Source organism: Ylistrum balloti, unplaced genomic scaffold (assembly GCF_031769215.1).
Source record: "Ylistrum balloti isolate Yb309-2 unplaced genomic scaffold, AGI_CSIRO_Ybal_v1 Utg370196, whole genome shotgun sequence".
NCBI classification, from domain to species: domain Eukaryota; kingdom Metazoa; phylum Mollusca; class Bivalvia; order Pectinida; family Pectinidae; genus Ylistrum; species Ylistrum balloti.
Window position 1 is genome coordinate 1,876,816 of NW_026782173.1, and position 14,586 is coordinate 1,891,401.

The 14,586-nt window shown below is 35.5% G+C and overlaps 1 protein-coding gene across 1 annotated transcript in view; it reads right to left on the minus strand.

The window, feature by feature from the left end:
* Positions 1-12,579: 12,579 nt before the first annotated feature.
* LOC132551395 (tachykinin-like peptides receptor 99D) overlaps positions 12,580-14,586 on the minus strand; it is a 90,874-nt gene continuing 88,867 nt past the window's right edge. The window contains exon 5 of the mRNA XM_060215536.1: positions 12,580-12,817. Coding sequence (XP_060071519.1) covers positions 12,580-12,817 — 238 coding nt within the window. The remainder of the gene's footprint in view (positions 12,818-14,586) is intronic.

Sequence of the window (14,586 nt, forward strand, 5' to 3'; positions counted from 1 at the left end):
AATGTGATGAATAGAATTTATTCGGAGTGAATCGGAAGGTGTTATTAGCAGAAATATGGCTACCGAAGACATCATGTCGTGTATTTTGCTTCGAGGGAGACCGTTTTCTTTGTAAAAAATATATTTTTGTTATCAATTATTTCAATAAGTGCTGAGCCTTTAAGGAGCAAAGTGATTTTACTTATTTTTACCACTGAGATGTAACATATCCATACTTTGTACGAACTCTTATCCTATATAATCATTGGAAACTTCCTACTGTCGGTCTACAGAAAAGTAGTAACATCAAAATGTAAAAAAAAATAAAAAAAAATAATAAATGTATAAGATGCAATTTGAATAAGACTTATAAATAGCTGATCTTGCAGTTTGCATTTCATTTAGTACAATGTCACGGGAGTAAACACATATTTACTTTCCCATTGAATATAGACAGGAAAACTCCACAACGATTCCAGGTAGCTAGGAGTAATGATCGTACTCATTAAAGTGAGCAGAACACTCCCATGATCCCCAATACATCATTCTTCGTATTAAATAATGCATAGAAATTCAATCCCAACTTCAAATGGTTTCACAAAATGAAGTGACATTGTTCAGTCAGATCGAGACATTGACCTTGTATCTAAGGTTTAAGACATTTTACAACACTTAATAGAGATTGTGTTGTTAATTTTTCTATGTGCGTTGTTGCTAGCACGCAACCATTTCACAGGAGAAGGCGTCTCTAAACTGTGATAACTTGCGTCTAATTACATATGTTAGATGGAACAAATAAATTAAATACTCAAACTAACCATTTAATTTGACAGTAAGTACCACTTTGTCATATTTCCATTTGTGAGACTGATATTTAATTCCGTCTCTACAATATTTTGGGCTTCTTCTTTTCATTCCATTATTAAGTCTCAATTTTAATCTTTGTATAAAGGAAAGAAGTGATGATATTTAACGTATTGGTATCACGATGACGGCAATATCGCCTAGCTTCTAAGAGAGTGTTTTGAGAATTAAAGATTGTTTCTATAGCAAATCGCAGAATCTATTGTGACTTACACTGTAACCTGTGACATTAAGCACTGTGTAAATACAACAACAGGCATGTATAACTACGTATGGCTGCCGACTACTGCATATGGTCAAACCCCTGCTGTATATGGATTTCTATGATTGTACCAATGTCACACACGTGAATTTCACCTTTTAACACAACTTTAGAATTAAAGACGATAGTGCCAAATAATTGAATTGAATTAGCTCATACTGTTGTTGCCGAGGGCTTCAACTCTTGATGTAGAATAGTCGACCGAGGGAAGTCCACATTGGTTAAAATCAATCTTAAAAAACTAGATGGGGAGGTTCACTAACCATGAAATCCAATCAGCTTCATATGTAATATTTTTGAATGCTTAGAAAAAACCGTGGCATGTGTATATTCTGAATGTAAATTGTGACAAATATCGAGGACTTAAAGTCCACACTCAATGCCCATCCCTTGCAACGTTCCCATCTTGTTGTTGCAATCATGACGAAGAAAAACATGTAAAGGTGTTTGTTTTCCCATGCTCCCGGGCCTTTCCATTAACACGGTGAAAAACCCTAATACTGTTCCACGTAAATTCACATTTCCCCGTCAATTATTTCGTGGTTCCAGCAGGGACATTCCTGATTCCAGTTACATTTATTGGATTATTAAACTAGTCAGCTTCCGAATATGTTGTCACGTGACGAAAACGTACTCTGTTCTAGTCGCATAGATGCTTCAACAAACAGGTAAAACTAAAACGGAAGTGCTGTCATGGAGGTTACAACGCAATCCATCAGACATAATAACACCGGTGGCAGTAATTAGCGTAGGCAGATGTAGAAGCTTTGGTAATCAACCTGACACAAACGATATATTATCCAAAGTTAAGAAATGTAATGTTTTCAGATGAAATTTTTACACAGCTTATACAGAGAGTATCGAGACAATGAGACTGGACGGCATCGCTGGACTGCGATTAATACGAACACGATATCGATCAAGTTTTGAACAATGTGGACAGAAATATAAAAAATAAAAAGATATAAAAGAAAATAAACTTATCAGCAGCTACAGCGAAGCGAATTAGGCAGCAGTGTGTAGCACTATAATTCTTCTGTACTTCTGTTTGGTCATTGCCGTATCGGAAGCGATGCGAGAAAGAGAATATGGCCGCACTGTGACACATTGTAGTAAAACACATAATTATCGAGCGTCCCGGGATAATTATTTTTATTGTGCCCTATCAGAGTACTGGATTATTATAGTGGTTAAGTCAGCGAGAACAAAAGCACTGTTATCGAGCGATAAACCACTGTCTAGAGACTTCCAGCTTAGTAGATAATTTTCCTTTTAACACCATCGCGGTCAACATAGAAAATTTGAAGGACAAGTATAATGTTAATATGATGAAGATACAGAGGTCAGATGAAACTGTTGATGAACTTTAAATGTCATAGAGGCAAGCTCGTCTGATCTAAACACTTCGTTTACTGCCAGTGTTATATACACACTTGGCAATAAGTTAGGTGCCATCAATTTCAGTATGAAAACGGATTTTTCCTCTTGTTAAATAAACCTTGTCGTACTTCTTGCAGTGTTTCTATTGGTGTTTTAGCGCCGTAAGCCACTAAGCGATGCAAGAAACTTAATGATAACCCGGATTTAAACTGGGATACCCAGTACGCTAAGAATACAGATGTTTGCTTTGCCACCTAATGCTGTGTTTGATCATATATTACTGGTAAGTCAGACACGTGCTCAAACTGTAAGCTCCTGTAATGGTTAAAGGTGGTTTGACTATACAGGCGAGTAGTTGCTCCTTTTCATGACAACCATTCTGTTATTTCTAAGTTAATACAATATAGGTAGGACAGACCTCGAGAGACTACAGACAGAAAAGACAGAATTCCGTATGGACAGGTGTAGTTTCATTGCATAGTTGCTTAGGGGACAGTTGAACGTCGATGATCGAGTTAGTGGCATATTGTCAACAGATGTTTGCACAATAGGTGAATTCTCTCTCGGCGATCAGTAAACGTCCTCTGTTGACAAGAAATTACAAACAATGAAGACTGCAATTATCACGTGATCACCGGACATGGTATATTAGGTCTTAGCAAAGAGTCCACCGGTTTAATCAGATTTCAGTTCAACAGATCCCAGGATTCATGTTTGGAGACCAAGAAATACGACTTAACGTTAGAATCACATTCCGGGAACAGCAACATTTGGTAATGCCGGCATTACACTTTAGGAATGCTCTTCTCTAAACTAGATGCCTCGCTTGCGAATCCTTACATGAACTTACAAGGACAGATATATCGTGACAAGATCCTTTTATCTTCAATTGTTCTGCATTTCGATTTACAGGTTTCAGTGATTCAGGTGTGGCAGAGGCTTCTGCAGAACAAGTTTCGGAGTCAGGTCAATGGTATGAGACAACGCGCACATGTACCAGAAGCGTGGTGGCTATACCTGATAATGACATTTGCATATCGCACGGAACTCTTTGAACTCTTTGGTCAAGTACCATGTTTTTGTGATTTAATGGCGTATCTGTTATTAGGAAACAGTTTTGCTAAACTTTGGGAATACCTTTTTGAGTACGTGTTTTTAAAATGATACATCACTTCCGGTTCTGGAAATTTCTTTCCCTATCGATTGTTTACATAATATCATTAGATGCCTAAAACTACATTCCTATATATTTCCTGTTAATTGTCTTGAATATTTTTTCTTTAAAATAGCGAACAGAATTAAGCCCAAACTAACATGTTGGTAGTCCCTAACTTTTGACCCAAGTGTGTATATCGATATTCTTTAAATTGAAGAGCAAAGTATGCGAATGTTCTTTACTTAAAATATCCGATAGAAATTTTGGAATGGTATTACTGAACTCCAACAAATAATGCATCTTATGGATAGATCAATGTTCAGGAATTAAGTTAATAAACAATCGTGAAGTTAGGTCTGGCATAGTTCTTACTGACAAATAGAGAGATATATCATTTTTGTCCTACAGCCGTTTACTGTCTAGAAAAGCTTTGATGTACCGCATCATTGTTTCGGTCAGTGTACTTAAGCCCTACTAGGGTCAGAAATAATAAGTGGTGTGACAATAATGAGTACATTAGTATGCTTTTCTTCAAATTAGCTACACATGCTTGGTGGTATGGAGAAGCGGTCATTAGAAACACTGGGGGAAGTCCAACACATAATGGCGTTCCATTTGTCGGGTCTTAATGTCATATTCCATCATGTTTCTGTTAACAGTTACAGTCATAACAGGAATTCAAATGACGGGAAACCGGGACCCACTTAACAACCTGCTGTATAGTATGTTAAAGCACATTCTCCCGAGGATGTAAATCAAGTTATAGCGAACGTCTCTACCGTACGGAACCTTTTACTTAAAACATGGCTGTTTATATTAGCTGGTTTTCATGAATCATATCTTCATTAAAACTATTCCATTATTCTCAATCCTGTCCAAATTGAAGATTATTTCTATTTTCGTGTCTTTTATTCAATAAGAAGACAAACAAACGATCATTTCCAATGTCAATTTCACACAAACCAATCAAGGAATCTAAAAGAAGGTGCTGGTACTGGTACTTCTATGTGACTAACAATACGGGACGACACCAAATTCTATGTTTGTCAAAATTTGCGAAGATTATTAGACGAACACGATCATGATACATGAAAAAAAAAATAAAACCACGAAAACCCCCCAAAAATGGAAACGATTGATTATTTAAACATTGAATGATTTGCAAGAAGACGTGTAAGGACAATGATTTATAAAGGTTTAATCGTTATCAATCATAATGATAGTGATACTTTGTAGGGATTGTAGATCACAAATTGGCTAATACTGACAGTAGACACGTCTGTATAGTAATCGTACCTGTATAGTTTAAGTCTAGAATACTTAATACAGTGGTACTGATAATATACACATCTCCTTAATTGGTAATATTCGTATGTGTAGAATTGAAGATACGATTGCCGTCCACGGTGTACATTCTGTGTAGCTTTAGAACACACGCCGTATATAGTTAGACTACTTTCACAGTGACTCCTTGGGATAGAGAGACGTTTTGAGGCATTGATACGTGGTCAGATTTGTTGTTTCCATGGTGATGTGCGAAAGGATTAAAAATGATATAATGTTTTAATGGTAGCTGTTCGGAGAATGTTCGAAAACATGACATTTTGGTTGTAGCACGGCATTATTTTTGTCATTTCATTTTTACGGGATGACCAACACAGAATGTTTAGGTTGTTAAAACTGTCGAAATTTCATACACTTTTAGAATAGCCACTTGTTTTACAAAATGAAAAAAAAAACTGTATCAAATAAATGATACGGTTCAGTTTTTACTAGCGTTCCATTTTGGGAGAGTCACGATGAAAAAAGACTGCAACTTTGTGCTTCGAAGTTTTTATCGTAAATTAGGCGGTAAATGTTTAGTAAGTTTTATGAATTTCATAGTAACACATTGGTTAAATTCGTAGAGTGTTAATAAATGAGACAGAAATGAGATACGAAAAATAAAGTGAAATTGTTCAGTGTTACCCCAGACATAAGCGTCTGTGGATACCCAAAGACTGGACAGTATTCGTTCATTTGAAATTTCGTTTGTGTTTAAAACAAGAAAAAAATATAAATAAATAAAAAAAAAATAAATAAAAAACATTCTCCCGCCCCCCCTCAAAAAAAAAAAAAAAAAAAAATCCCAAAAAACCCGAAAGCCTCTCCGAGACGAACATTTCATGATATACAGTTAAATATGACGAGTTAATCAAGAAATTTAGTTAACTTCTTTTATTATGTGAGTTTGAGAAAAGTAACATAAGTCTTTCTATATGTGGAAGCCCAGATATCCAGATGTGACATGTAAACACATAACGCAAAATAAATATTAACATTTATCTGTATCAAAGTTAACGCAACAGAAGAAATTGCAAAATATGCCGTACGAATGGAATGCACTCTTTCCTGTAAAATCCTAACTTAACTGGCTATATGTCTCTTTCTAGTTCGCTTGTCAACTATAACAACAATGCATAGACTTTACTGACCATTTCAGGGGAGGTAACAGTGACAGGCCTTCCAAGAGGGGGTGGGGTATCATCCCCAAGGCTCTGCCTGCCGCATTTGAATTCCGCCACCCATCTTTTCACTTTAACACATGAAGGGGGATCATTCCCTAGTGTCGCTACCATATCAGTATGGATGTCCTTAGTTGCTACACCTTTCTCGTATAAATATTGAATCACTGTTTTTTTCAGCGACTTTGTCCACTTGCCTTGTTTACTTTAGAGTGCTATCTCTCCTACATAAACTGTGCAAATGACACCAGTTTTCGGGTTTACAGCCTTAGATAGTCAGGGTATAGTAGAGCTGAAAAAGGACATCCCTGCTGAAATTCTTCAATACATGACTCACAACTTATCAATCATCCCTGGTATTTTCACCATCTCACACAGCGAGACAAATTGGGGTTTATCTGATTTTCGGCACACTTAAATTGGCTTAATGATGCCATACTGGGGATCATTTTTATAGATTACACACATAGTCGTAAATTGATGAATATCATACGTAAAATGGTGTAATTATGATAGATACAACACAAAATTAGATTCATTGCTTGAATATATTGCCGAAGTATATTTTATTTATGTTGAACAGAGAAATTATTTTTATGATGGAGAAATATTCGATTATCAAGGTCACTAATGTTGTCGAACATTTGTCTTATTTTCTGTCGTTAACTTGTTACTAAAACAAAATAAATACAGGTGATCGATTGGCTCTGACCTCTCGGATTATGGCAGCACAAACCCTCCGAGTTGTTGATCATGATGTCTTTTTCTCGAAATGAACAGTGTCATTTACTCATGTGTCTTTCTTACGATCACTGAAGACTACTTTGCAATACGCTCTATAGAATTTAGTTACCCGTTTGTCTGGTATTTTCGTATAATTAAATATTGACACTAGGAACCGTATGTCAGGTGTTTAGGGTATATTTCAATACTGACACTAGGACCCGTATGTCAAGTGTTTGGGGTATACTTCAATATTGGCACTAGGACCATTATGCCAAGTGTTTACGCATCAAATTCAATATTGACAGTTTCTAACATGTTGCAACTAAATTTAAGAAATAGATGAAATATTATAGAATATTTCAATGTACATGACGCTGTTTTGTGATTATCTAAAAGTGAGAATTTTTTGTTTGATTCACTTTTCGAGACTATTACAGAATTTTGCTCTAAGAATATACAATGTTGGTACACGGCGCCATTTTGAATCTTTACTGAATTAACAAAAAGTGGAGTACACTACATACTTCTATATCATATTATATTAGTGTATTTATTTATTAGTGTTATTAGCTCTGACAGGACGAATTATCCAACATCGGTGTGACGTAGGTGACTTTTCTATTTCACGTATCGTACATTATCTTGTTACAATTTACTGTTGACAACACAGACTAGTATATGCCATAATTTTATCTCATATTTCATTATTTTTTTCTGTTGCTTACATTTCTAGCTGGTGTTATTAAACTTCTGGAATGACCTTATAATACTCTCTACACAAATACGATCGTTCCTAATTATCAAGAAGGCGTGCTTTGCCCGAGATCTTATGGTCTTTGGCAGATGAAATAGACAAGTCTTAAACGCAATTCAAACGAGTCACAGTTTATTGTAGAACAAGACAAAATACAGAACAATAAGGACAGGGGCAAGTCTGGTGATAATTAAACGATTGTTTATATACATTTAATGACTTAGCTGTCTAAAACAATACACGGTAAAATAATTTCAGAAAAAAGTCATCAGACAAAAGGAGAAGCACATTTTGTGTATGTAGTCATTGGCGTGAACACGGCCCGTATATATAATCAATGACGTCAACATGTCCTGTGTACATAACCATTGACGTGAACACGGACCGTATATATAATCAATGACGTCAACATGTCCTGTGTACTTAGTCACTAACGTAAACACGGACCGTATATATAATCAATGACGTCAACATGTCCTGTGTACTTAGTCACTAACGTAAAAACGGCCCGTATATATAATCAATGACGTCAACATGTCCTGTGTACACAATCAATGACGTCAACATGTCCTGTGTACTTAGCCACTAACGTTAACACGGACCGTATATATAATCAATGACGTCAACATGTCCTGTGTACTTAGCCACTAACGTAAACACGGACCGTACATATAATCAATGACGTCAACATGTCCTGTGTACTTAGCCACTAACGTAAACACGGACCGTATATATAATCAATGACGTCAACATGTTCTGTGTACTTAGCCACTAACGTAAACACGGACCGTATATATAATCATTGACGTCAACATGTCCTGTGTACATAATCAATGACGTCAACATGTCCTGTGTACTTAGCCACTAACGTTAACACGGACCGTATTTATAATCAATGACGTCAACATGTCCTGTGTACATAACCATTGACGTCAACATATCCTGTGTACATAATCATTGACGTGAACACGACACGTATACATAATCATTGACGTCAACATATCCTGTGTACATAATCATTGACGTGAACACGACATGTAATGTTCCATACACCTAATCAATGATATCAACATGACGAGTATACATTTTCGGACATTCTTAATATGGTGAAAATGTCCTGTATACGTAATCAATGACGTCAACATAACCCGTATAAATTAATATTGACCTCAATAAAAGTCCGTATACTTCAGCAATGAATGAATGTTGGTAATATACTGTCGATACCAAAACAATTTGGGTGACAGATAAATGATCATGTTGCCCGTTTTGGGCAGATAAATCGGATGTCGCCTGAACGGACTCTAACGGACGACATCCAAATAATATTTATATTGACTATAAACTACCATCTGGTAAAAGTTTAATGCTTATATTAATATTCATATATAATTTTTTATAATCTGGAACAAATAAATGCTTTTATACTCCAACTTGACGAGATATTGACGTCAGCAAGTTAAAATCCGGGAATTTCCGGAAGAATTGAATTCCTCAAGTCATCCTTAAAAACAACCACAAGGACGTTTTGTTTGTGATGGATTAGATCTAGACGACGTTGAAAAACTTACTCGATGACGTGAACATGTCCCGTATACATAATTAACGACATGAACACGTCTCGCATACATAATTAATAACGTGACCATTTCACCTCCCGTGTATTTAATAAGAACACAACCAGTGTACATGTTCAGTGATGTGAACACGTCCCTTATTTAGAACCAATGGCGATCACATATGGTGCTGACCTCATCAGTAACGAGAACTCGTCCTCAATACATACCTGGTGTCCTTAGTAAATCTTATACATTGTCATAAGAGAAGAATGAAAACGTTTTTAAACATCGTTAGTAAAGAAGCGAAACCTTACTTATACATAAATTACTGACACCACGGTGATGACATATGGAACGGCAACGATAACATCTTTATACACAAATCAGAATATTCCAATAACTTATCATTTATACAATATAAGGTAAGGAAGAGAGAAATCATGTCAAAATATACGTTATTGATTGTTTAGTGATCAACGCCATTGTAAATAATGACCACTCTTCTTTAAACACAAACATAAATATAACACAATGACGAGCAGTATATACACATACATACAATCTTATTTACAGGGTCAAGCGAACAGTGTAAATTGACGAATAGCATATTAGTCCAAAAATAACAAAATGTATTAATTATTCTCATATAATAAACAATATACAAGATAGACACTGTAATATAATCACAATTAATCTTATTGATGAACAAATGAACCTGAAATGTAGACACATGTACAATGTATGGTACACCTTTCTACAAACAAATTCCAATGAAAATGTATAGATATTACAAAGCTTATCATATCAAGTGAAAACATATTAATAACAAGGTTGCTGGAATACACTGAAACCTCATCATTTATCTTGTATATAATCCTACTTCAAAAGTGAACATTTCGTGATTACGAGTATTTGTACATCATTTAGGGAAAGCTAATTCAAATGAGATTGCTCATTTCACTTTGAAATGTACACCTTATAAAAATAAAAACAAAGTGAATTAAAAGGGACGATTTTAATTAGATTTGGTATAACATAAAAAAAACAAATGAACATGGATCGGTTATAGTATCCTTGGCCAATATTCATTTGTTTAGAGAAGAAAGGAAAAAAGGAAAACAAAAATAACACCTCATCATTGTTTCTTGGACATCAAACAGGGTATTTCCCACGCAATAACCCATCCTAGATTTTTTTATCTTGCCCGATCTGTCTCACTTACCCTTACGTGTGTTTTCGCGGAATTCTTTACGCATCGATGTATTCATGTATTCATGTATGCATAATGGCACCTACGCCCGTGCATTTCAACAAAAACGTAGGATGAGTTGTTATTGAAATTTCAATGATATTCTATTCAATTAATCCTATTTAAAACGAAACTGAAAATGCGGCCTCTCACTCTTGAAAAGTAAACAATGTGCGACCTACATTGTTTACGCGGTACTATCCAAACGTTGTTTAAAAGTGAAGAGGCTGTAAGGGTAGTTTCAGGCTCCCACGGGATACGCCAAACTTTAATGAAATATTGAATAACTTTCAGAGAAGTAGGTGCGAGAAAAATCTATCACCTGTAACTGAACGAGATCGGGGTATTTCAGTTGAGGGCTAAGATCCTGTAACATAATCCCAACCGAGGCGTTAGTAGAGATTATGATGTTACAAGATCTAGTCATTTACTTTAGATTTATATCTAATCTAATTATTAATCAGGTATGAGAAGCTTAAGTAAGCGTTTCTCTCCCATACCTAGTGTTCTTTCCACAGAGACATGTAAAGCGTCGATACGTAAGTCAGCTATGTATTTCAGGGAATGGACGATTTATAATATACCATATTTAAATCAGAATAGAATAGCTTTGTGCTACCTTCGTAACATTGTGATTTCAAATACAAATAATACAATCATTTTATATACTTAAACTTACACTTGACATACTATCCTGAGGAAAGCTAGTTTCCACTAATTATAATTTGATTGGATTGTACACAAACATGATTATGTCTTATCAATAAAAACGTAATTTTAACGGATGAGAGATGGACCGAGAACGAAGGTATGGTTCCTTACATCATTTACTTACTTTCATGTACAATTATACACACCCTTATGTTCTTTAATGCGTATAACAATCTATGTAAATCGTTGATGCTGCACACCGTACATTTTCCCTCCATGTACTCCATTAGGATGTAATGATTTAAAAGGTATTGAGATGTATATACTGCTTAGAGATCTGTCATTATGTTTAAAGATAAGTCTTGGACTTACAACTTGCCCTCAACTAGTTGCGTACCTTTGTGTTACAATGATCTCAGGGTCTGGCGCAGAGTCAGATAATACTGTATCTGGAAGAATCCGGAGCAGGATACGTACCGCTTACGTCAATGAAAATAAATAATGACGACGACGACGACGACGATAATGATGATGATGATGACGATGATGATGATGATGATGATGATGATGATGATGATGCCTGTTTTCGATTAAATTCCAACTTGATTCTATGATCAATGGCAGACAAGAAATTATTTAAATACAAAACCTTATCACGGCTTCAAAGGTTTTCTGTGACATGGCTGATCCATCATCGGCTGATGCAATGTTGATCACTATGACAAGGGATACATAACAGACCTAGGTCAATAGCGAGCAGGTATCCGGCGCTGTAGCCGTGGTTAGTAATTTACAAACACACTCGGAAATAAAAGGTATGACGGGGATATATATGTATATTATAAAAAAGACAAAGCAGCATAGAATGTAACAATACTCAAGTATTCTTTTAAAACAAAATCCAACCTAAAGTAGATTATAGAGACATGTATGGATGTAACACATACATTTGTCCCGTGTACATTTACAGAATGTACGGGGTATGTTCGTCTTACAGTCCTTACAACTGGTTCTGTTCTAAATTATGTTAGACGCCGGAAAATTCTCACCTTGTATTAGAACTTATGTTTAGATCAGTACTTGTTTCGGGCACTTTATCAGTCCTCAAATTCCAACACTTGTTAACATTTTCAGTATCGACAGAAACTTAGTTTCATAACTATTGTATTGGTCACAAAACAAATACCTTACCTCTTGACATGTAATGCCGACTGATGTTCTCTAAACATTCCAACACAGTTCTCTCGCTTTCTTTCTAGCTTGTCATTGTGAACATATTCTTGAATGAAATGAATACATATTATTTCAGTTACGTATAGATGTTTATTAAAACAATTAATCACTGATGTACTTAACTTCTCCCTGCAAACCTCAAACTCGAAGTAAAAATACCATTTTTGTTATTCCTTGTTTGGGTATAACTAAGGCCAGTTAGCGCTGGGCGATTCCTCCGAGTCTAGCATCTCCGTGATGCCCACATATTATAGCGTCTAATTTACAGGTAATCATCACTGTCCCGCCTGCCTTTCTTGTCTTTTCTCGTCACAGCACTGTTGTGATCGTCCACATACTCTGTCATCGTATGCATCATGGACCCATTACGGTCATATTTTTCGGTGGTTGTATATTGTCCTGCAGGAAACAGTGTTCGCCCATGACGTATCGTGTTTCGCGCGCGCTTACATGGGGCACATGGACAACAACAAAACACCCGGATGAAACCCTGACGGAATCTACAAAAAAGCAAACAGAAAATAATTTATATGAGAAAAGTAGGATTTTTTTTTTTACCAAGATTGCTTCTTTTGCCTTCTGACGAGATATCTAGCATGTTTAGCATTAACGACATATAATATTTCTAACGAAATGGAGTACGGACAATATTTCGACTGACATTAGATAAATATTATTTAAAACAGAAACGTACAATTTGGTTGTATAGACACATGCTGTTTTCCAACTAATGGCCCAGATTTTTGTTGTTTGTAGCAATCCAAAACCAACCATTTCCACTGTGTTCTGTCCAAATGATTCTATGGAATCAGTCTGATAGAATTATGAGAGCAGTTAGGTATATGTCCTAATAAAGTATTCCTAAATAGGTACTGATATATTCTGTATGTCGGCCATTGACAACGCCTCCTTGAGAATGATCTACACTCTTTTGAAGATTTATGTCTTATGCACAACGATTTTTATGAGATTCCACCGTGAATTGTTTCAAAATCGATATCTAAACTGGAAAAAGCGACATAAAAATACAATAAAATAAAATAAAAAATAAAAAAAGCAGCGGAGAATGAATGAGGGTTAAAGAAAACTTAAAATTTGCTATTAACTCATAACAGTATTGCTCTTTTTGAATTGATTAAAATATTTAGTAACTAAACAAGAATCCTTACACGTTGATAATATCAGACTTGTTCCACCATAACGATTTAGGAAAACGGTGGTTAATGAAGACATCGGGAGAGTGTTTTTGTCGTTACCATGATCTCGGCGGAAAACCTAGTTATCACGAATATCTAGTAAAAGCATGCGATTGATTGACCAAGATTTTCATCAAGAGTGACTTCTATGGAGCAAAGACGCTTACCCTTTCGGAACATGCAGTTTTACGGGTATTATTTTTCGAAGGTCTCCATTTTTTGACCATGTATCATATTTTGAGTTTGAATTAAGATTTGTCATAAAACCGGTATTTTATTGTTGTTTTTTTTTATCTAGATTCCAATCCCTGATGACGCAACATGTAGAGAAAACAAAAGGCACATAAGGGTCGTAATCACAACAATATAAGGTTATTCCATCGTTTTATGTCGATGGTCACCATAGTAATAATATTAACTTATATACACAACAGTAATCTGACCGTACAATCCTGTAGAAGAACTGCAGTGGTGTAGCTTTAAATCTCAAAGAAAAGTAATAGAAATCTTATGGTATTTCGGCAAAAAGTAAAATATTGTACAAAAGACAAAGAAATGCAAGTTTATACCATAGTACTAAATAATGAAGTCAACATAGAGCCGTTTCGTACTCGTCAGTGATGGTAAGGGCTTAAGGTTTGAAACCCAAGTTAACAGTGTTCCCAATTGTCCCTGTACTAAGTCCATGGTTTGTAGGGATTCCTCTATATGAATGCATTATCAGGGTGTATTGTTACTATGAGCAAGTACTGATTGTAGGCAACTGAGAAAAAAATCAACATGATTGAAAGAAAAAGAAATAATTTAGCAATTTCCCTATTTCAACAGGAAGAAACCTCTGATTTGAAACTGACCTGTCAGGAACCTCTAAACATTGATGTTGACTGGGAACTGGGACTGGGAGAAAAAGCGTGTGGCTCCATAACCTTACACCGGAAGTATTGTGTAATATATGACGGGATACATTTAGAATTATTGCATAACACGTGAAATAATAAACCTGAACAGGAAGTATTTCATATCATAGGACGAATGAATTAACACTGGACGTATTTCACAGTATTGAGGAACCA